The sequence below is a fragment of the Platalea leucorodia genome (genome assembly GCF_965183815.1).
Source record: "Platalea leucorodia genome assembly, chromosome: 1".
Lineage (NCBI taxonomy): Eukaryota > Metazoa > Chordata > Aves > Pelecaniformes > Threskiornithidae > Platalea > Platalea leucorodia.
Window position 1 is genome coordinate 539,578 of NC_138823.1, and position 20,891 is coordinate 560,468.

The 20,891-nt window shown below is 72.3% G+C and overlaps 2 protein-coding genes across 6 annotated transcripts; one reads left to right on the plus strand and one right to left on the minus strand.

Annotated features, from left to right (window-relative positions):
• The first annotated feature begins 15 nt into the window (after window positions 1-15).
• LOC309597125 (sphingomyelin phosphodiesterase 5-like) lies at window positions 16-6,584 on the plus strand. 3 transcript variants are annotated; one of them, XM_082326163.1, is made up of 8 exons: window positions 16-1,262; window positions 3,730-4,724; window positions 4,814-4,886; window positions 4,981-5,121; window positions 5,230-5,319; window positions 5,451-5,514; window positions 5,975-6,128; window positions 6,208-6,584. In XM_082326163.1, the coding sequence occupies exons 1-8, from the start codon at window positions 1,235-1,237 to the stop codon at window positions 6,301-6,303; spliced, it is 1,641 nt and encodes a 546-aa protein (XP_082182289.1). In that variant the 5' UTR covers window positions 16-1,234; the 3' UTR covers window positions 6,304-6,584. The 3 variants fall into 3 exon arrangements, with proteins under 3 accessions (XP_082182289.1, XP_082182288.1, XP_082182290.1); XM_082326162.1 differs by having other exon boundaries at window positions 1,213-4,724; XM_082326164.1 differs by lacking the exons at window positions 4,814-4,886; window positions 5,230-5,319; window positions 5,451-5,514; window positions 5,975-6,128; window positions 6,208-6,584 and having other exon boundaries at window positions 1,213-4,724; window positions 4,981-5,116.
• Window positions 6,585-8,242: 1,658 nt separating this feature from the next.
• Window positions 8,243-20,872, minus strand: OPLAH (5-oxoprolinase, ATP-hydrolysing). 3 transcript variants are annotated; one of them, XM_082311028.1, is made up of 26 exons: window positions 20,635-20,872; window positions 19,742-19,933; window positions 19,000-19,114; window positions 18,794-18,917; window positions 18,516-18,711; window positions 17,607-17,772; window positions 17,403-17,541; window positions 17,176-17,243; window positions 16,839-17,107; window positions 16,646-16,758; window positions 15,414-15,584; window positions 15,170-15,307; window positions 14,435-14,573; window positions 14,213-14,325; window positions 13,569-13,720; window positions 13,264-13,424; window positions 13,087-13,188; window positions 12,816-12,990; window positions 11,699-11,883; window positions 11,500-11,631; window positions 10,855-10,989; window positions 10,121-10,270; window positions 9,220-9,377; window positions 8,987-9,147; window positions 8,813-8,910; window positions 8,243-8,732 (listed from the first exon to the last, which is right to left on the minus strand). In XM_082311028.1, exons 1-26 carry the CDS (start codon window positions 20,806-20,808, stop codon window positions 8,580-8,582), a joined length of 3,879 nt encoding a protein of 1,292 aa, XP_082167154.1. In that variant the 5' UTR covers window positions 20,809-20,872; the 3' UTR covers window positions 8,243-8,579. The 3 variants fall into 3 exon arrangements, with proteins under 3 accessions (XP_082167154.1, XP_082167155.1, XP_082167153.1); XM_082311029.1 differs by lacking the exon at window positions 8,987-9,147; XM_082311027.1 differs by having other exon boundaries at window positions 8,987-9,377.
• Between the last annotated feature and the right edge of the window lie 19 nt (window positions 20,873-20,891).

Sequence of the window (20,891 nt, forward strand, 5' to 3'; positions counted from 1 at the left end):
AGGGAAACCACCTACCCCGCCGTGCCGGGCTGCGCCAGGCTGGCAGAGCCGGTGCCCTTCGGCCGCGGGCACGCAGCAGCAGCCGGGTAGGTGATGGGGGGGTGGAGCGGACCCCTGTGCTGGGGTCTGTGCGAGGCGAGGGGACAGGGCGGGGGTCTGTCCCAGGGGTGCAGGCCAGCTGGTGTCCAGCCGCCATGCCAGAGGGACCGCAGCCGCTCCTGCCACACCGGGTACGGCCCCGCGCAGCCGGCACCGCTGCCGTGGTGGAGCTGGGGCCGGGGTGTTTGCCTTCCCTGGGGTGGGATATGCCGAGGATGGCGCCGGGGGAAGGAGAGCAGGGGGCAGCACCCAGGGCCCCCCGCCCCGGCACAGCCGGAGGGTGATGGCGGTGGCTGGGATGACAGCATGGGTGAAGGCTCCCCGAGCCGAGGGGGGGTTCAGGCTGAGTGGGGGGCTGTGGGATCTGGGGGCCCCTGGGCACCCCCAACCCCGCCGGGGTCTGCCCCCCCCCGCCATAACGGCTGCGCCGTGGCGGGTTCAGGCAGGGTGGCTCAGCCCCGAGGAGCCGGCGGAGGCAGCTGCGACCCCTCCGGGGCTCTTCCTCGCTTGACCTTTCCCTCCTCATCCTCGCGGCCTCCTGCCCGGTTCGGCAGGCTCCCGGCGTGCCTGCGGGCGGCGCCGGCAGGACGTGGCAGACAAGGGGTTACAGCCCTGGGACAACCAGTTGTGGGTGTTCACCGGCCGGGCAAGGTGCAGCGCCAGCAGCTTGGCAGCCGCCAGCTCCCCTGCCCGCCGCCGCTGCCTGACCCCTGCCCACCGCCGCTGCCCGACCCCTGCCTGCATGCTCTCCGGCCCACGTCGCCCCGGCAAGCAGCTGGTGGCACGGTCCGGCACGGAGGTGGGAGCCGGGGGCTGCTGGGGCCAGTAGCGGCAGGCGGTGTTTGCCACGCACCTGTGGCAGGAATGCAGCCAGCCGGCCGGCCTGGGGCGGATGGCAACCGGGCACGGCTGGGGCCACGGCTGATTAGAGCCCGGCCCGGGCCAGCGGTGAGCGGATGTTTGTGACCTGTTGAGCTCCTGGTGCCGGCAGCAGCGTGCCGAGCCGGCAGCAGCGTGCCGAGCCCACGGTGTTGCCGAGCAAGCGGTGGCCCCAGGCGGACGGTGGCTGCAAGCTGACGGCAGTGGCAACGGCGCCAGCCCCTCCGGAGAGGCGGAGGCATCGGTGCCGTTGGCGATGGCCCCCGGCGCCATGGGGCGTGGAGGTGAGCAGGGGGAGCCCGGGGACGCAGGACGTGGCGGGGCCCCAGGGAGCGGCACAGGCGGCGGTGGCGGGATGGCACAGGCAGGGAGCCGGCACAGGCAGGGAGCCGGCACAGGCAGCTTGGGGACTACCTGGCCCTCGGGGCAGGGAGCAGTGCCGACAGCACCAGGGCATGGTGCCGCTTACCCTCCGGCCACCGAAGGCTGCTACCAAAGGCAGGGCTGGGACAGAGCTGCCGGGCAGCGTGGCACGGGCAGCACCCAGCAGCAGGGAGGGCTCGGCCGCTGAACCCTCCGGAGCCGGCTGCTGGGCAAACACGGCGCTCAGGGCCCCGTGTGCTGGGGCAAAGCTGCCAGCGCCGTGGGACAATGCCTGTTGCTGCTGCCAGTGCCACGGGGCATTGCCCACTGCTGCTGCCTGCACCGTGGGGCAACGCCCGTTGCTCCTGCCAGCACTGCAGGTACAATGCCGCTGTCAGCACCACGGGCACGATGCCCCCATCAGCCTGCAAGAGCAATGCCAGCACTGCCCGCTGCCTGCTGCCCGTGCCACGGGCAGCTGCCTGCTGCCCCTGCTACCAGGACAGAGCCCGCTGGCCCTGCCAGCACCGCCAGGTCGATGCATAGGGCAGCTGCCTGCACCGACCCCTCCGGGTGAGGGCTGGGGGATGCGGGGACCCAAGCACAGCCCCGGTGCCGCGGTGCAGGCGGTGCCGCTCCCAGCTAGGCCCTGCACACTCAGGCTCCCGTGACAGCAAATTACCTTCCCGTGGGAGTCAAGGATGCCCGAGCGACCGGGAAGTGCCGGGACCTGGTCTGAGTCACTCCCCGCCGCACGTGCCGTGGGGCGGAGGGACGTGCCGGGCTCCCCCCGCAGAGCAGAGCCAGGCGCCCAGCTGGGGCTGGTGTGGTGGGCGCCCTGCCCCACAGCCGTGCTCTGGAGTGGGGGAACCCCCGGGGGTCCTGCCCAGGGGACCCCCGTGGCGGGAGAGGGCACAGAGCCGAGGCCCCGCTGCCGGGCTGGGGACGCCGCCTGCCAGCCTGGCCCCAAGCAGCTCCCTGTGCCGCAGCCAGCGCCACGGGACGGGATGGAGCTGGAGCAGCCACAGCCAAGACCTCTGGTCTGGTGGGCGAGTGTGGGGCAGCCCCACAGCCAGGGGGAGTGTGGGACCCCGAGATGAGGGCACCCCGAGGCCCCACCATGCCAGCATCCCCAGTGACCCCCGTGTCCCCAGTGACCTGTGTCCCCACCATCCCCAGTGATCCCAGTGACCCCAGCATCCCCAGTGACCCTACTGTCCCCAGTGACCCCACTGTCCCCAGTGACCCCAGCATCCCCATCATTCCCAGTGACCCCAGTGTCCTCAGTGACCCCAGCATCCTCAGTGACCCCAGTGTTCTCAGTGACCCCACCATCCCCAGTGACCCCAGCATCCTCAGTGACCCCAGCATCCCCAGTGACCCCAGTGTCCCCAGTGACCCCAGTGACCCCAGCATCCTCAGTGACCCCAGTGTCCTCAGTGACCCCAGTGACCCCAGTGTCCTCAGTGACCCCACAATCCCCAGTGACCCCAGTGTCCCCAGTGACCCCAGTGACCCCAGTGTCCTCAGTGACCCCAGCGTCCCCAGTGACCCCAGTGACCCCAGTGTCCCCAGTCACCAGCACCATCCCATGCCGGGAGCGGGCAGGGAAGGGCAGGAGGGCCGGGCTGCCTGACGGTGTGGGGCTGCAGAGCCAGGCAGGAGTCAGGCAGGAGTCAGGCAGGAGTCAGGCAGGAGTCACTGGGCCCCGGGTAAGGCGCAGGAGGAAGCGTGAGGCGGGCGGCGTGAGGTGTCCCGCCGAGGAGCTGGTTCCCGGCCCCTGGCGCAGCTGCAGGGCACGGAAGCGCAGGGAAACCTGTCAGGCCAGGCTGGCCAGTCCCGGCCACGCCGGGGCTCACCTCGCCACGGCTCAGTCGCGTGCCGTGCCGGCGGGGCTCCCGGGGACGGCAGCCCCTGGCCCCCCCGAGCCCGACGGGCAGGTGAGGTGGCAGCTGCGGGGTGGTCCCGGGGGGGAGCAGCGGCGAGGGCACAGAGGGGGACGGGAGCCAGCGCAGGGGGCGAGGGTGGCTGGTGCCGGGGCCACTGCACAGGACTGAAGGGGGGAGATGCCACCGGGTGCTGCGCAGGGTCCCAGCTCCAGGGTAGCCCCTGGGCTGTACCTGCCTGAGGTGGCTTTGGGGGTCCTGGGGACCCCGTGGGGACATGGATTTGGGCCGGCAGCCCCGCTTCAGCCGTGCCATCCCCTGCCCCGCGCCCTGCAGCTGCTTTCACCCTGCTCCCGGCAGAGCCCAGGGATGCGTGGGACGGTCCCGGCTGCGGGAAGTTCCCACGGTGGCTGCTCGGCCACGGCAGCCGGGATGGGGCCCGGGGTCCCACTCCTGGCCGCACCGTCCCCGCCACCGCTGACCCGGGGTTTCTCTCCGGCAGGTCGTGCCGGCTGCACCGGAGCCCCCGGGCAGGAGCAAGAGGACGCCGCGCTCGCCCTCAACCCCCTGCCCAGCCCCCCGGCGCCCCAGCACCCCCCTGCCATGCTGCTGCGGGAGTCCCCCTTCCCCAACCGGGCACTGGCGGCCCTGGACTGCCTGGCCTGGGGGATGCTCACCCCCAGCTTCTGGGCCGCCAACCGCCTCCTTGACCTGCAGCCCACAACGGCAGAGCGGAGGCAGCAGCAGCGGAGACGGTGTGGGCGGTGCTGCGGCTGTGCCAGGCAGGCACTGGCTGGGCTGGCATATGCCATGCTGCTGCTGCTCTCGCTGCCCCTGACCGCGCTGGGGCTGCTGCTGTGGCTGCCGGTGCAGGCGGTGCGGCGGCCCTTCGCCTACCAGTACACGGCGGGAACAGCACAGGCAGAGCCGTGGGACCTGCGGCAGCACCGGACCTTCACCTTTGTCAGCGCCAACATCTGCCTGCTGCCCAGTGGCCTGGCCAAGTTCAGCAACCTGGGGCAGACACCACAGCGTGCTGCCTACATCGCCCGCCACCTCGCCCCGGCACCACCGGACCGTCCTGGCACCCGGGCCAGCCTGATTGAGCCGCAGCACGGCGAGGCCAACAGCTACGGCGGGACCCTTTGCACCCCGCGGCAGCCTCCCGGCAGCGTGACGGTGGAGATGCCGGTGGAAGCGGTGGAGCCCATGCCGGCGGTGTTGTCCGAGCATTTCCCGGCAGACGCCGACTTCATCTGCCTGCAGGAGGTCTTCGAGGCGGGTGCCACCGCCTGCCTGCGCCGGCGGCTGGGTGGCACCTTCCCGCACATCATCTCCGAGGTGGGCGCCCGCGGGCTGCGGGGCAGCCAGCTGAAGCTGCTCAACAGCGGGCTCCTGCTGGCCAGCCGCTACCCGCTGCTGGCCGCACGCTACTACGGCTTCCCCAACGGCGCCCGCGAGGACGCACTGGCCGCCAAGGGGCTGCTCGCCGTCCAGGTGAGCCAGACGGCCCCCACCGCGGGCAGCAGGCAGGGTGCTGCCTGCTCCTGCCGGATTTCCCCGCTGAGGGTGCTGCGTCCCCCCAGGTGCTGCTGGGCTCGGCGCAGGGGCAGCGGGTCGTGGGCTACATCGGCTGCACCCACCTGCAGGCGCCCGCAGGTGAGGGGGGCCCCGCTCCCACCCGCCGCTGCCGAGGGGGGGTCCCGGCGGTGCCGGGGCAGGCAGTGATGCCGTGTGTTCCCCCTCCCGGCAGCCGACGCCGCCATCCGGGACGCGCAGCTGACGCTGGGGCTGCACTGGCTGCAGCTCTTCCGGGACGCGCAGGAGCAGCGCGGGGACGTGGTGGCCTTCGACGTCCTCTGCGGGGACCTCAACTTCGACAACTGCTCCCGAGGTCGGGGGGGACGAGGGGGCTCGGGGGGGGGACACAGGCGGTTTGGGGGGACAGGGAGGTCTGGTTGGGGGGGGGGGTGATGGCGGAGATGTGTCCCCCTCCCCGCAGGAGATGAGCTCAACCAGAGGCACCAGCTCTTCGAGGTGTACCGGGACCCCTGCCGCCAGGCGCCCGGGCAGGACGCGCCCTGGGCCATAGGTGGGACCTGCCCTCCCCCACCCTCGCCCCCTCCTCGTCCCCATACGGCGTCCCCAGCCCCAAGGGAGAGGGACACGGAGGGGGGACGCGGCAGGGACCCCGCTCACAGCCCTGCCCGTCCCCGTCCGCAGGCACCCTGCTCAACTACCTGAAGATCTACGAGGAGCCCGTGTCCACCCCAGAGAAGCTGAAGAGGTGACAGGGGTGGGGACGTGGCGGGGGGACGGGGGGGACAGCGGGAAAGGGCCCCCCCAGCCCTGGGGTGGGGGACGGGGGATGCTCCAGCCAAAGCGCCCTGTCCCGGAGGGGGGGCAATGCCGGCGACGGGGTCCCTCCATCCCTGTGCCACCGTGTCCCCATGCCACTGCGTCCCCGTGCCACCGCGTCCCCATGCCACCATTTTGTTGTGCCACTGTGTCCCCATGTCACCGTGTCCCCATGCCACCGTGTCCCCATGCCACCATGTCCCTGTGCCACTGGGTCCCCTGTGCCACCATGTCCCCATGCCACCATGTCCCCATGCCACTGTATCCCCATACCACTACGTCCCCTGCCACCGCATCCCCGTGCCACCGTGTCCCCATGTCCCCATGTCCCCGTGCCACTGTATCCCCATGCCACCGCGTCCCTGTGCCACCGCGTCCCCGCTCCGCAGGACCCTCTCGCAGACGGTGGGGCGGCAGCAGTACCTGGCGGGCCCGATCCTCTCTAACGGGCAGCCTGACCTGGCGGCCCCCGGACCCTGGCAGGGCCGGCGCGTGGATTACATCCTCTACCGCCAGCACCACGGGGCCCTGCCGCTGCGGACGGTGAGTGCCAGCACAGCAGAGCTGGGGGTGCCTGTGCCCCACCGCGTCCCCTGCCCTGATGCCTCCTCTCCCCTGGCAGGAGGTGGCGGGGGTCTCCTTCATCACCCAGCTGGCCACCCGCTCCGACCACCTGCCCGTGGCCCTGCGGCTCGACGTGGCCCCCGCGCCCCCCTGAACCGTCGGCGCACAGGCAGCGACCACCCGCCTGGCACGTCCGCCGGCACCAGAGCCGGCACCGGCACAGCTTGGGAGCCCAGGCCCGCCAGCGCGCGAGGCGGATGCTGGCACGTGTCTCGGCTGCACCGTCGTGTGCCGGCGTCCCGCGGGGCTGCCACAGCGTGTGCTGCGCCCGCTGCTGCAGCCCCCGGGTGCCGCAGTGGGGAGCAGCCGGGCAGTGGTCTGGCAGCGGTCTGGCAGCGGCCTGGCAGGGCTGGCGCCAGCCGTGGTTTTTAGCAACCGGAGTGAAATAAAGGCCTTGAGTGCAGCGGGTGGTTCTCCACCGGTGCCAGCCCCACGGCATGTGGGGGCTGCCCCCCATTGCCAGGGCAGGGAGCGAGGGGGTGGCCGGGGCCCCTGAGCAGGTTGGGGGTCCCCGCTGTGGGGGGTTGCAGAGGAGCCAGCCCAGGCACGTGGGGCAGAGCTCCCGGGGGCTCAGTGGGGCTGGGGGGCAGGAGGGTCCCCCGGTGTCCCCCAGCCTGGGCTGCCCTCGGCGGGGCCCTTCAGCAGCGGCAGGGGCGACCACTTGGCCCGGAGCCCCCCCTGCATCCCCCCGCTCCCTCCTGGGCCCACGCAGGGACGGGACCCCAGCCCCATCCCGCAGCCCCAAGGGCACAGCATGCGCCCCAGCCCCACCCCAGAGCCCCCCCAGCCACCTGGGGCACTGGGTGCTGCACAGGGCGCTGCATGCTGCGCGGGTGCTGGGTGCTGCGCAGGTGCTGGGTGCTGCATGGGACCCTGGGGACCACTCCTTGGGGACCCTTGGGGACTGCTCCATGAGGATCCTTTGGGGACAACTTCATGGGGACCCTAGGGATCACTTCATGGGCATCCTTTGGGGACCACTCCATGGGAATCCTTGGGGATCGCTCCATGGGGACCTTGGGGACCACTCCATGGGGACCCTTTCGGACCACTCCATGGAAATCCTTGGGAACCACTTCATGGGGATCCTTTGGGGACCACTCCATGGGAATCCTTGGGGACCACTTCATGGAAATCCTTGGGGACCACTCCATGGGCATCCTTTGGGGACCGCTCCATGGGAATCCTTGGGGACCGCTCCTTGGGGACCTTGGGGACTGCTCCATGGGGACCACGCCATGGGGACCGCTCCATGGGAAGTCTTGGGGACCGCTCCATGGGGACCCTTGGGGAACACTTCATGGGGACCCTTGGGGACTGCTCCATGGGGACCCTAGCGATCACTCCATGGGGACCCTTGGGGACTGCTCCATGGGGACCACTCCATGGGGACCCTTGGGGACCACTCCATGGGGACCTTGGGGACTACTCCATGGGAATCCTTGGGGACCACTCCATGGGGACCCTTGGGGACCACTCCATGGGGACCTTGGGGACTACTCCATGGGGACCTTGAGGACAGCTTCATGAGCACATGGTTCAGTGGTGGACTTGGCAGTGATAGGTTAATGGTTGGACTCAATGATCTTAAGGGTCTTTTCCAACCTTAACGATGCTATGATTCTATGATTCTATGACCTTGGGGACCGCTCCATGGAAATCTTTGGGGACCACTTCATGGGGATCCTTTGGGGACTGCTCCATGAGGACCACTCATGGAAATCCTTGGGGACCACTCCATGGGGATCCTTGGAACCACTCCATGGGGATCCTCGGGGACCACTCCATGGGGATCCTTGGGACCACTCCATGGGGATCCTTGGGGACCACTCCATGGGGACCCTCGGGGACCATTCCCTGGGGCCATTCCCCAAGGACTCCTGGCCTCTGCTCCCTAGGGACCCCCAGGCTGGGGGCTGCCTGGCAGGGACCCCCAGCACGCCCCCGCCGCGCACACGGCCATGCGGGAAGGGCCCGAAGGCTTGTTTATTGGAAGGCACCGAGCTGGGGGGAGACCCCCTACGCCTGGGGCTCAGCCCCTCCATCCGGGGGGTGCGGGGTGGAGGGGACGCCCCCTGCCCCGCAACCCCGGATGGAGGGGCCGAGCCCTGGGTGTGGGTCTGGGGTCGGTGAGGCAGAAGCGTGGGAGCCCGTGGGCAGCGCCGTGGGGAGTGTGCATAGCCGGGGTGGGGGGCTTCCCCTTGGACTGTGCGTACTGGGAGTCGGGGGGCTGCCCTATAGACTGTGCGTATCTAGGAACGGGGGGCTGCCCCACAGGGTGTGCGTACCTAGGGTGGGGGCTGCCCCACAGGGTGTGTGGAGCCGGGGCTGGGGCTGCCCCATGGCCGCCGGCCTGGGGGGCACGGACCCTCAGACGGCCTCCTGCGTGCGCCGGTACTCAAAGAGGCTCCCGCGCTCAGCGAAGCTCTGGGACGCCGGCGACTCCGCGGCCTCCTCAGGGTCCCCCACATCCCCGGGGCGGCCGAAGCCGCCCCCGCCGGGGGTCTGCAGGCGGAAGACGTCCTGCGGCGGGGAGAAGATGGGGATCAGGGAGTGCTGGGGTGCTGGGAGACGTGGCGGGGGGGGTCCGGTGCGGTGCTCACCCCTGGCTCCACCGGCACCGAGGTCTTGGCACCCAGGCTGATGGTTCGGCCATCGCGGCGCAGCAGCAGGTTGAGCCCCGGGGCGCCGGGGCTGCCCCCTAAGCGGCAGAGGGGGGTCAGGGGGCGGTGGGGGTCCGCGGGGGGCCGCGGGGGGCTGTGGGGGTCCCCGCTCACCTTGCAGGCCGTAGGGGCGGACGGCGCGGCGCTCGCTCAGCACCGACAGCACCATGTCCTCGCGGAAGAGCAGCTCCCGGATCACCCCGTCGCCCCCCCGGCAGCGCCCCGCGCCCCCCGAGCCCCGCCGCAGCTCAAAGCGCTGCAGGACCACGGGGTACCTGGGGGGGACGGGGTCAGTCCCGGTGGGCCCCCGGCAGCCCCCCGCACTCCCCCCGGGCCCCGGCACCCACCGCTGCTCCAGGATCTCGGGGTCGGTGATGCGGGTGTTGGTCATGTGGGTGTGGACCCCGCTGCGGCCGTGCCAGCGCGGGCCGGCCCCCGCGCCCCCTGCCACCGTCTCGTAGTAGCCCACCCGCTCGTTCCCGAAGGTGACGTTGTTCATGCAGCCCTGAGGGCAGAGGGGAGGGCACGGGGCAGCGGCGGGACCCCACACCCCCAGCCATCGCATCCAACCCCCGGAACCCCCGGCACCCCAGACCCCTGGGACCCCTAACCCCCAGGACCTCCAGCATCCCAGATCCCTGGCACCCTGGGACTCCTGACCCCCAGGACCCCCAGCCCCCCAGGACCCCTGACCCCCCAGGACCCCCAGCACCTGGGATCCCCAGGACCCTCGGCACCACGGGACCCCCATCCTCTTGGACTTCTGACCCCACCGAGACCCCCAGTACCCCAGACCCCTGGGACCCCTGACTCTCAGGACCCCTGGCACCCCGGGACCCCCAACCCCCAAGACCCCAAATCCCTGGGACCCCCAACCCCCAGGACCACCAGCACCCTGGAACCCCAGACCCCTGGGACCCCTGACCCCCCCAGACCCCCAACCCCTGGAATGTCAGCACCCCAGACCCCCAACCCCCAGGACGCCCGGCACCCCAGGACCCCTGGGACCTGCAACCCCTGGGACCTCCAAATCCCAGGATCCCTGGCACCCCGGGACTCCTGGCTCCCAAGACCCCAGACCCCTGGGACCCCAGGTCCCTGGGACCCCTAACCCCAGGACCCCCGGCACCGTGGGACACCGGACCCCTGGGACCCCTGACCCCCGGGAACCCCGACCCCTGGAATGCCGGCACCCCAGACCCCCGTGACCCCCGGCACCCCAGGACCCCCCATCACCCTGGTCGCTACCTGGGAGGCGGCGCAGACGCCGAAGGCCCTGAAGATGACGTCCACCACCCGCTGGGAGGTCAGGACGTTGCCCCCCACCACGGCGGCCTCGGGCGAGGGGTCCAGGATAGAGCCCTTGGGGATGATCACCCGCACGGGGGCCAGGCAGCCCTGGGGGGCAGGCTGCCCGTCAGCCCCGCACGCATCCACCCCACACCCCTCTGCTCCCCAGGACCCCCCTGGGGATGGGGGTCCCAGCCCCCCTGCCCCATAGCCCCTTGCCCCCCGGGGCCAGCACTGGGCTGGCAGCTCCCCCCGACAGGTAAGGGGGCGCAGGGGGGGTCCCGCAGCCTGGGGGTCCCACAGCCCAGGGATCCCACAGCCAGGAGGTCCTGCAGCCGGGGGGTCCCACAACCCGGGGGTCCCACAGCCCAGGGGGTCCCACAGCCAGGGGGTCCCACACCCTGAGGGTCCTACACCCTGAGGGTCCCACAGCCCGGGGGTCCCACAACCCGGGGGGTCCCACAGCCCAGGGGGTCCCACAGCCCAGGGGTCCCACAGCCAGGGGGTCCCACAGCCTGGGGGTCCCACAGCCGGGGGTCCCACAGCCCAGGGGACCTGCAGCCCAGGGATCCTGTAGCCAGGGGGTCTCACAGCCCAGGGGTCCCACAACCCAGGGGTCCCGCAGCCTGGGGGTCCCGCAGCCTGGGGGTCCCACAGCCCAGGGGTCCCACAGCCGGGGGTCCCACGCCCACCTGGTTGAGGGGGATGTCCTGGCCCACCATGCAGCGCAGGCAGTAGATGAGGGCGGAGAGGGTGATGGCGCGGGGGGCGTTGCAGTTCCCGTACACCTCCGGCCCCGAGCCCGAGAAGTCAAAGACGGCACTGCCCTGCGAAGACGGCGGGGACGAGGGGTGGCCCCGCGTCCCCCCAGCCGGGGGGCTCCCCCAAACCCCAGCTCGGGGGGGATCGCCAGCATCCTGGGGCCGGGGGATCCCAGGGCTGGGGGGGGATCTCCAGCATCCCGGAGCTGGGGGGGATCCTGGGGCTGGGGGGGGATCCTGGGGCCAAGGGGATCTCCAGCATCCTGGGGCTGGGGGGGATCCTGGGGCCAAGGGGATCTCCGGGATCCTGGGGCCAAGGGGATCTCCAGCATCCTGGAGCCAGGGGGGATCCTGGAGCCAGGGGGGATCTCCTGTATCCCAGGGCCGGGGGGGATCCTGAGGCCAAGGGGAATCTCCCGCATCCCGGGGCTGGGAGGGATCCCGGGGCCAGTGGAGATCTCCCGCATCCCGGGGCTGGGAGGGATCCTGGGGCCAGGGGGGATCTCCCGCATCCCGGGGCTGGGAGGGATCCTGGGGCCAGGGGGGATCTCCCGCATCCCGGGGCCGCCCGCTCACCTCCTGGGGGTCCACCTGCACCCGCAGCCGGATGGGCGAGCCGTCATCCATGCGGTCCTCGGCCTCCACCGCTGTGCCCCAGCGCGCGGCGAAACCCTTCAGCATCTCCCGCACGGCCACCTCGGCGTTGGCCTGGGGATGGTGGGCGTCACGGCGGGGCCGGGGGGCCCCGGGGGCCCGGGGGGGCGGCGGGTCCCACCTGGATGTGGGCCATGTACGCCTGGACGACCGGGAGGCCGTGGAGGCGGATGAGCTCGGCGACCAGCTGGATCCCCTTCTGGTTGGCGGCCACCTGGGCCCGCAGGTCCGACAGGTTGTCCTGCAGGTTCCGGGTCCCGCTGCAGCCCGGGACGCGGCCCGGCGCCATCAGGGCCTCCGTCACCGCTGCGGGGGATGAGTGAGGGGTGGCAGGGTGGAGGGCGCCCGTCCCCACTGCATCCCTGCCATCCCCACCGCGTCCCTGCCATCCCCACTGCATCCCTGCCATCCCCACCGCGTCTCTGCCATGTCCCCACCGTCCCTGCTGCATCCCCACCACATCCCCACCACATCCCCGCCACATCCCTGCCATCCCTGCTGCATCCCCACCACGTCCCCACCGTGTCCCCACCGTCCCCATGCCATCCCTGCTGTCCCCACCATGTCCCCGCCATCCCCACCACATCCCCGCTGTCCCCACCGCATCTCCACCGTCCCCACCATGTCCCTACCATCCCCACCGTCCCCACTGTGTCCCCACCATCTCCACTGCATCCCCACCGTCCCCACTGTGTCCCCACCACCTCCACTGCATCCCCACCATCCCCACCGCCTCCCCACTGTCCCCACCATGTCCCTACCATCCCCACTGTTCCCACCATCTCCACCACATCCCTGCTGTCCGCACCACATCCCCACCATCCCTGCCATCCCCACTGTCTCCCCACCATCCCCACCACATCCCTGCGATCCCCACCATGTCCCCACTGTCCTCACCACATCCCCACCATCCCCACTGTGTCCCCATCGTCCCCACCGTCCCCACCATCCCTGCTGCATCCCCACCATCCCCGCTGCATCCGCGCCATCCCTGCTATCCGCACTGTCCCCCCACCGTCCCCACCGTCCCCACCATCCCCACCACATCCCCACCGTCCCCACCGTGTCCCCATCGTCCCCACGCTGTCCCCATCATCCCCACCATCCCCACCGCATCCCCACCATCCCCGCTGCATCCCCACCGTCCCTGCTATCCCCACCGTCCCCCCACCGTCCCCACCATCCACACCACATCCCCACTATCCCCAGCACGTCCCACCACCCCAGCGCAGACCCACCCTCCTCCTGGAAGACGCCGTCCTTCACCAGCTTGAAGGAGACGAAGACGGCCCCCTCCTCCCGCAGCGCCTTGGAGTGGGGGGGCATGGAGCCGGGGGTGATGCCCCCGATGTCCGCGTGGTGCCCGCGGCTGGCCACGAAGAAGACGGGCTTGGGGACGCCCGGCCAGAAGACCTGGGGAGAGCCCAGTGCTGAGCCGGTGTCCCGGGGTGGGGGTCCTGCACCCCGGGGTGCCCCGGGGGGGGTCCCGCGCCCCCGGCCCGCACTCACGGGGGTGATGACGGTGAGGTCGGGCAGGTGGCTGCCCCCCGCGCAGGGGTGGTTGCTCAGGATCACGTCCCCCTCCCGCAGGTCCGCGCCGAGGTTGCGGATCTGCAGCGGCAGCGGGAAGGGCTGAGCGGGTCCCTGGAGGGTCCCGGGGGGGTCCCGGCGGGGGGACGCTCCTACCTGGAACTGGACAGTCTCCTGCATGGCGCCCAGGTGGACGGGGATGTGGGGGGCGTTGGACACCAGCCCCCCGTCCGGCCCGAAGAGCGCGCAGGAGAAATCCAACCGCTCCTTGATGTTGGTGGAGATGGCCGTCCGCTGCAGGATCCGGCCCATCTGCTCTGCGGGGGGACGCGGCAGACCCTCAGGAGGGGGCTCCTGCCCCACACCGACCCCCCCTGCCCCACAGATCCCCCCTCCTCCCGGCTCCTGGGGTCTCCTGGGACCCCTCCACCCCAGGCACAGCTGGGGCACAGCCCCCCCACCTGCGATGCTCATGAAGCGATGGGAGAAGATGGAGAGCTGAACGGCATCGAGCTGGGGGCCGACGGGGCGCGGGGGCCCTGAGCCGACGGCAATGCAGACGTCGCCGAAGCGGGTGAGGCTGGCGGTGCAGCCCGGCTCCACCACGATGGTGCTGGGGGAGGCAGGCGGCTGCACCGGGAGCTGGAGGGGTGCGGGGCTCCCAGGGTCCCCACTGGCTCCCCGGGGTCCCTGCCACCTCCCCAGGGTCCCACCGGCTCCCTGGGGTCCAGCCAGCTTCCCGGGGTCCCTGCTGGCTTCGTGGGATCCCCACCGGCTCCCCAGGGTCCCACCAGCTCCCCGGGGTCCTGACAACTCCCCAGGACCCCCACCAACTCCCTGACCTCTTCACCAGCTCCCTTGCATCCCACCTGCTCCCTGGGGTCCCACCAGCTCCCTGGGGTCCTCCTGGCTTCCTCAGGTCCCCACTGGCTCCCTGGGGTCCCCACCAGCTCTCCGGGGTCCCCACCAGCTCCCCAGGGACCCCAACAGCCCAGCGGGGTCCCTGACAGCTCCCCGGGGTCCAGCCAGCTTCCCGGGGTCCCTGCTGGCTCTCCAGGGTCCCACCAGCCCCCCAGGGTCCCTGCCGTCCCCCCGGGGTCCCTACCTGTTCTTGTCGATGATGATGGCGGGGCCAGGGACGGTGTGGTCGCAGGCCAGCTCCTCCAGGAGGAACACCGGCGTCTCCAGGTACCCCTCCTCGAAGTAGCACCGCGTCACCTGTGGGACCCAGCCCGAGCCCCCAGCCCCACGCTGGGTCACCCCCTGTCCCCATGCCCCTCCGGGACCCCCCGGGACCCCTGGGACCCCTGGGACCCCCTGCCCTCACCGTCTCCACACGGGCCGGTTTCCCGCTGGGGGCCAGGGGGGTCTCGCAGCTGATGCCGCTGCTGCCTGTGCCGCGCACCCGCACGTCATCCACCACCATGGCGCGGTCAGGGATGGTGAAGCCAAACTCCACCAGGTACCTGTGGGGCAGGAGCGGGCGCCAGCTGTGGCCAGGGGGCACTGGGAGACCCCCGGCTGCCTCCGGCATGGCACGGCAGTGCCGGGACAGGGATCGTGGTGCTGGGATGGGGATCACAGTGCTGGGATAGGGATTGTGGTTCCAGGATGGGGATCACAGTGCTGGGACAGGGAATCGCGGTGCCAGGATGGGGAATTGCGGCACCAGGATGAGGATCGTGGTGCCAGGATGGGGATCGTGGCACCGGAACGGGGATCACGGTGCTGGGATGGGGATCGCAGTGCTGGGATAGGGATTGCAGTTCCAGGATGGGGATCACGGTGCTGGGACAGGGAATCGTGGTGCCGGGATGGGGAATCACGGCACCAGGATGAGGATCATGGTGCCGGGATGGGGATCATGGTGCTGGGATGAGGATCATGGCACTGGGATGGGGACCATGGTGCTGGGACGAGGATCGTGGTGCCGGGACAGGAATTGCGTCTCCAGGACGGAGATCACAGTGCCGGGATGGGGATCACAGTTCCAAGATGGGAATCACGGCGCTGGGACAGGGGATCGCGGTGCCGGGACGGGGATCGCGGTGCCAGGACGGACCGGCTGGTGAAGGCGGCGTGGAAGTCTCCGGCACGGCAGGAGCGCGGGGTGGGCGGGTGGCCCTTGGCCGAGCACATGAGGGCACAGTCGGTGCCCTCGTAGCGCAGGTGCAGGAAAGCCTCCGTGCGGATCTGCTCCCTGCGGGGCGGCCCCGTCAGCGGGGGGACAGCGGCGGCGCGGTGTCCCCGTCCGTCCGTCCGTCCATCCGTCCATTCATCCCCCGCCAGGACCCCCAGCAGCTCACCCGGTGAAGCCCTGCGCCTGCAGCGCATCCCGGCACTCCCGCTCCAGCGCGGCGATGCGCCCGTCCAGCCAGGGGAAGGCGGCCGGCTCGTAGCGCAGGGCGCAGGGGGCCTGGGCCTCGTGCACCACGTCCGCCAGCGCCAGCCCGTACGCCGACAGGATCCCGCTGTACCTGCGCGACGCCCACCCGCGCCGCTGCCGCGCCCGTGGGCACCCCCAGACCCAGCACCCACGGGCACCCCCAGACCCAGAGCGTCCCCCCAGGGACCAGGACACCCCCAGACCCAGCACCCGTGGGCACCCCCAGACCCAGAGCGTCCTCCCAGGGACCAGACCACCCCCAGACCCAGCACCCGCAGGCACCCCCAGACCCAGAGCATCCCCCCAGGGACCAGGACACCCCCAGACCCAGCACCCGTGGGCACCCCCAGACCCAGAGCGTCCCCCCAGGGACCAGGGCACCCCCAGACCCAGCACCCACGGGCACCCCCAGACCCAGAGCGTCCCCCCAGGGACCAGGGCACCCCCAGACCCAGCACCCGTGGGCACCCCCAGACCCAGAGCGTCCCCCTGGGGACCAGGGCACCCCCAGACACAGCGCCCATGGGCACCCCCAGACCCAGAGCGTCCCCCTGGGGACCAGGGCACCCCCAGACACAGCGCCCATGGGCACCCCCAGACCCAGAGCGTCCCCCCAGGGACCAGGACACCCCCAGACCCAGCACCCACAGGCACCCCAAGACCCAGAGCATCCCCCTGAGGACTGGGGCACCCCTGAACCCAATGAAACCGCCTGGGGGGCCAGGGCCCCCCGAAACTCAACACATCCCTTGGAGACCGGGGCACCCCCAAATGCATCCAACTGAGGGGCCGGGACACCCCCAAACCCCATGCATCCGCCTGGGGACCGGGGCACCCCTAAACCAAACCATCTGCTTGGGGGACTGGGGCACCCCAAACCCCACACCCAGGGGCACCCTCAAATCGCATGCATCCTCCTGGGGACCTGGGCATCCCCAAATGCATCCACCTGGGGGGCTGGGGCACCCCCAAACTCAACAAATTCGCCTCGGGGGGGACCAGAGCCCCCCAACCCCACACCATCGACCCAGGGGCCAGGAACAGCCTGATACCACCCAGGGGACACTGGGCACCCTTGAGGGGCCCCCCCACCATCCGGCAGCACCAGGAGAGGGGGGTCCCCGCGGAGCCCCCCAACCCCGATGCACCTACTTGTGGATGAAGACCCTGCTCATGCCCAGGGCGCGGGCGATGGCGCAGGCGTGCTGGCCCCCAGCGCCCCCGAAACAGGCCAGCACGTGGCGGGCGGTGTCGTGGCCCCGCGCCTGCCGGGGGCAACACCGGGGGGTGACACCGGCGCCGAGTGCCCACGGCCCCCCCCCGCCCCACCCCGGGGCCACCCCACCTGTGTCAGGGCACGGATGGGCCGGCACATAGCCTCATTGGCCACCCGCACGAAGCCCATGGCCACCTCCTCCACCGAGAGCGGGCAGTGGGCGCCGGCGGCGGTGTCGGCCATGAAGGCATTGATGCGGGCGGCCAGCTCCTGGAACGCCCGCGCTGCCGCCTCCCGGCACAGCGGCTGGTCCTCGCCCGGCCCAAAGATGCGGGGGAAGTACTCGGGGAGCAGGCGGCCCAGGCAGAGGTTGGCATCGGTGACAGTCAGCGGACCCCCTGCGCCGGGATGGGGACGGTGAGCGCGGCACCGTGGCGCCGCAACCGCCGGCACCGTGGCCACTCACCCTTGCGGTAGCAGGCTGGGCCGGGGTGGGCGCCTGCCGACTCGGGGCCGACCACGAAGAGCCCGGACCTGGAGGGGAGACGCCGGCGGGAGCAGGAGGGTCCTGGCCACACTCGCTGTGCCGCTGTGCCGCGGCCAAGCCGGACCCAGGCTCCACTGAGCCTCGGCACATCCTGCCCGGGGCACCCATGGGTGCACGGAGACCCCACCCAGGGCACCCCCACCCACCTGAAGAAGAGCCGGGAGCCGCCGCCGGCCGCCACGGTGTTGATGTCAAGCTGCGGCGCCTGGATGCTGACGCCGGCGGTGCTGGCCTCGAAGACGTGCTCGTACTCACCGGCGTAGCGGCTGACGTCCGTCGAGGTGCCTGGGGAGCGCGGCTCAGCACCCACCCGGTGGGACCCCCACCCCAGCCCCCCCAGCCCCGCTCACCTCCCATGTCGAAGCCGATGACGGGCTGCCCATCCTCGCGGCGGTAGGTGGTCACGGCATAGCCCACCACGCCGCCGGCCGGGCCCGAGAGGATGGCGCGGGCCCCGCTGAAATGCTGCATGGGGGTGAGCCCCCCGTCCGAGCGCATGAACAGCACCGGCACCTCCTGTGGGCGGCGGGGCGCTGGGACGGGCGCCCACGGGGGGTCCCGGTGGGATGGGTGCCCATGGGGGGTCCCGGTGGGACAGGCGCTGCCGTGGGGGTCTTGCTGGGACGGGCGCCCACGGGGGGTCCCGGTGGGATGGGTGCCCACGGGGGGTCCCGGTGGGATGGGTGCCCATGGGGGGTCCCGGTGGGACAGGCGCTGCTGACGGGGTTCTGCTCGGACAGGCACCCATGGGGGGTCCCAGTGGGATGGGTGCCCATGGGGGGGTCCCGGTGGTACAGGCGCTGCTGGGGGGGTCCTGCTGGGATGGGTGCCCCCAGGGTGTCCCGGTGGGACAGGCGCTGCTGGGGGGTCCCAGTGGAACAGGCACTGCCGGGGGGGTCCTACTGGGACGGGTGCCCACGGGGGGTCCCAGTGGGATGGGTGCTCACAGGGGGGTTGCAGTGGGATGGGTAGTGGTGAGGGGGTCCCGGTGGGACGGGCGCTCATGGGGGTCCCGGTGGGATGGGTGCCCGTGGAGGGGTCCCAGGGGGATCGGTGGTGCCGGGGAGGCCGGGCAGGATGGGTGCCCACAGGGGGTTCCTGGTAGAATGGGTGCTGCCAGGGGGGTCCCGGTGGGACCGGCACCAGCCAGGGACTCCCGGTGGGACGGGCGCTGCCGTGGGGTCCCAGCAGGACGGGCACCGGCCGAGGGGTCCCTGCGGGATGGGTGCCCGCTGAGGGGTCCCAGCGGCCCCACTCACCCGCAGCTGGTGGGCGAAGCCGGCACGGAAGCTCTCCAGGTAGCGGTGGATGCAGGGGGTGAGGTAGGCGTCGGCGCAGGCCGTGTAGCCGCGCGGCACCGCCCGCACCATGCCCGCCACCGCCGAGGAGAGGGAAACGTGCTGGAAGCCCAGCTCCCGCGCCAGCGCCCCGACCTGCTCCTCGTGGCCGGGCCAGCTGCCGGGGAGAGCGGGGACGGCGTCGGGCGCGGGGGTCCGGCTGCGACCCCCCTGTTCCCCCAGGTCCCCCCGGGACTCACGCGTAGGAGTGGAGCAGCAGCACGGCCAGGCTGCGGATGCCGCGGGCCAGCACCCCCTCCAGCTCCCGCCGCAGCGCCGACAGCTCCAGCGGCCGCTGCACCAGCAGGGACGCCCCCGTGGAGCCTGGGGAGAGCCGGGGGTCCCAGGGGGTCACGGAGGGGGGCGTCCCCGCCGGCCCCGGCCCCCCCATGGCGGCGGTCCCCACCTTCGATCAGCGGGAGGGTCTCTTTCCCCGGGAGGCGGCAGCCGGGCTGGTGCGGGATCAGCCGCTCGTCCACCTCGATCACCTCCTCGTACAGCACCTCCGGCACCGCCACCTCCTGCGCGGGGGGACGGGGACGTCACCCGGGGGCCACCGCGGGACGCCCCTCCGCGGTGGGGCAGCCCCCGCCACCCGCTCGGGGATGCGCTGGCCTCGCCGCGCTGCCGGAGCTGCCGCTGGCTCCCGGCCGGCCGGGGCGGTGCGCGGGCATTGGCGCGGGGCCGGGGCTGGCGTGGGGCCGTGGCGGGAGCCCAACGGCGCTCACGGGACGCGGCACCGGGATCCGGGGACTTCCCGCCACCGCCAAGGACATCCGTGCCGGGCAGAGGACACGCCAGGCCCCACCGAGCCGGGACGGCACGGGTCACGCGAGGACGCGTCGCACCGAGCCCGAACAGCGTGGGTCGGACGGGGACGTGCCAGCCCGAGCCCGGGTCGCGTAGGGACACGTTGTCCCCAGCCTGGACGGTGCCAGTCACGGGGATGTGCCAGCCCGGTTCCAGGCGGCGTGGGTCACAGGAGTGGGCTGTCTCGAGCCGGGACGGTGTGGGGCAGGGGGATGTGCCACCCCAGGCCCGGACGATGTGGGTCATGCAGGGACGTGCCACCCCAACGCTGGACACCGTGGGGGCCACGGGGCCACGCCACCCCAACCCCACGCCGGTGCCGCTGTGCCGGGCCTCACCAGGTCAAAGATGCGGGGCCGGGCTTGGCTGCCGATGTGGAGGAGGTCGCGGAAGCCGCGGGTGACCAGCAGGGCCAGGCGCTCGCCCCGGCGCTCCAGCAGCGCATTGGTGGCCACCGTGGTGCCCATGCGGATCCACTCGATGCCGGAGGCGTCCAGGGGCTGATCCCGCGGCACCACCACCCCGCTCTCCTGCCGGCGCCGCGGGCCTCAGCCCCGCGGCTCCACCGCGGACCCTCGGCCCGTGGCCCCCCCGGCACAGGGCAGGCGGGGGTCCGGCCGGGGCCAGGCTGCCACAGCCCCCCCCAGGCCAGGGACGGGGCTGGCCGGGGGACCTGGGGCCCGGGGGTCTCGGGGGGTCCTGGGGGCGTCCTGGGGAGGTGCCAGTGGGGGGGGACGGGGGGAGGGTACAGGGGGGTGTCCCAGGAGGAGACCCTGGAGGGTCTTGGGGAGGGGCCCGGGTGTGAGTCCCTGGGAGAGTCTGGGGGGGGGGTCTTGGGGGTGTCCCAGGGGTCTCAAGGTGTCCCGGGGGGGATCCCGGGGGTCTCAGAGGGGTCCCGGGGGGGTCCCAGGAGTGTCCCGGGGTGTCTTGGGAGGGGTCCCGGGGGTCTCAGGGGGTCTCAGGGGGTCTCGGAGGTGTCCCGGGGGTCCTGGGGGGCTCCCGGAGGTGTCCCGGGGGTCTCAGGGGGTCTCGGGGGTGTCCTGGGGGTCCTGGGGGGCTCCCGGAGGTGTCCCGGGGGTCCCGATGGGAGGTCCCGGCGGGGTCCCGGGGGTCTCAGGGGGTTTTGGGGATGTCCCGGGGGTCCCGGGGGGCTCCCGGAGGTGTCCCGGGGGTCCCGATGGGAGGTCCCGGCGGGGTCCCGGCGGGGTCCCGGGGGTCTCGGCGGCCACACCTCCTGCAGGACGCGGCGGATGCCCTCGGTGGGGGCATCTCCGTAGCCCGGATCCTCGGAGAGCAACTTGAGGACGCGGACGCGGCCACCGGGGCAGCGAGCGAAGACGTCGGTGAAGGTACCGCCGCGGTCGATGGCGAACTGGAACCCACCGGGACCCGATACCGCCGCCATGGCGGGACGGGACCGGGCCGGAGGGGCCGGTGCGGGTCGGTGCGGGCCGGTGCGGTGCGCTCGGTTCCCGCCCGGGCAGCGCC

Coding starts and splice junctions, on each gene's coding strand:
- OPLAH (XM_082311027.1), bottom strand. CDS start 20,808: ATGGCGGCGGTATCGGGTCCCGGTGGGTTCCAGTTCGCCATCGACCGC. Junction 10,990..11,499: donor TGCAGGTGGACCCCCAGGAG/GTGAGCGGGCGG, acceptor CCGTCTTCGCAG/GGCAGTGCCGTCTTTGACTT. Junction 8,911..8,986: donor CCGCCCCTACGGCCTGCAAG/GTGAGCGGGGAC, acceptor TCTGCCGCTTAG/GGGGCAGCCCCGGCGCCCCG.
- LOC309597125 (XM_082326162.1), top strand. CDS start 3,408: ATGCCACCGGGTGCTGCGCAGGGTCCCAGCTCCAGGGTAGCCCCTGGG. Junction 4,725..4,813: donor AGGGGCTGCTCGCCGTCCAG/GTGAGCCAGACG, acceptor GCGTCCCCCCAG/GTGCTGCTGGGCTCGGCGCA. Junction 4,887..4,980: donor CCACCTGCAGGCGCCCGCAG/GTGAGGGGGGCC, acceptor CCCTCCCGGCAG/CCGACGCCGCCATCCGGGAC.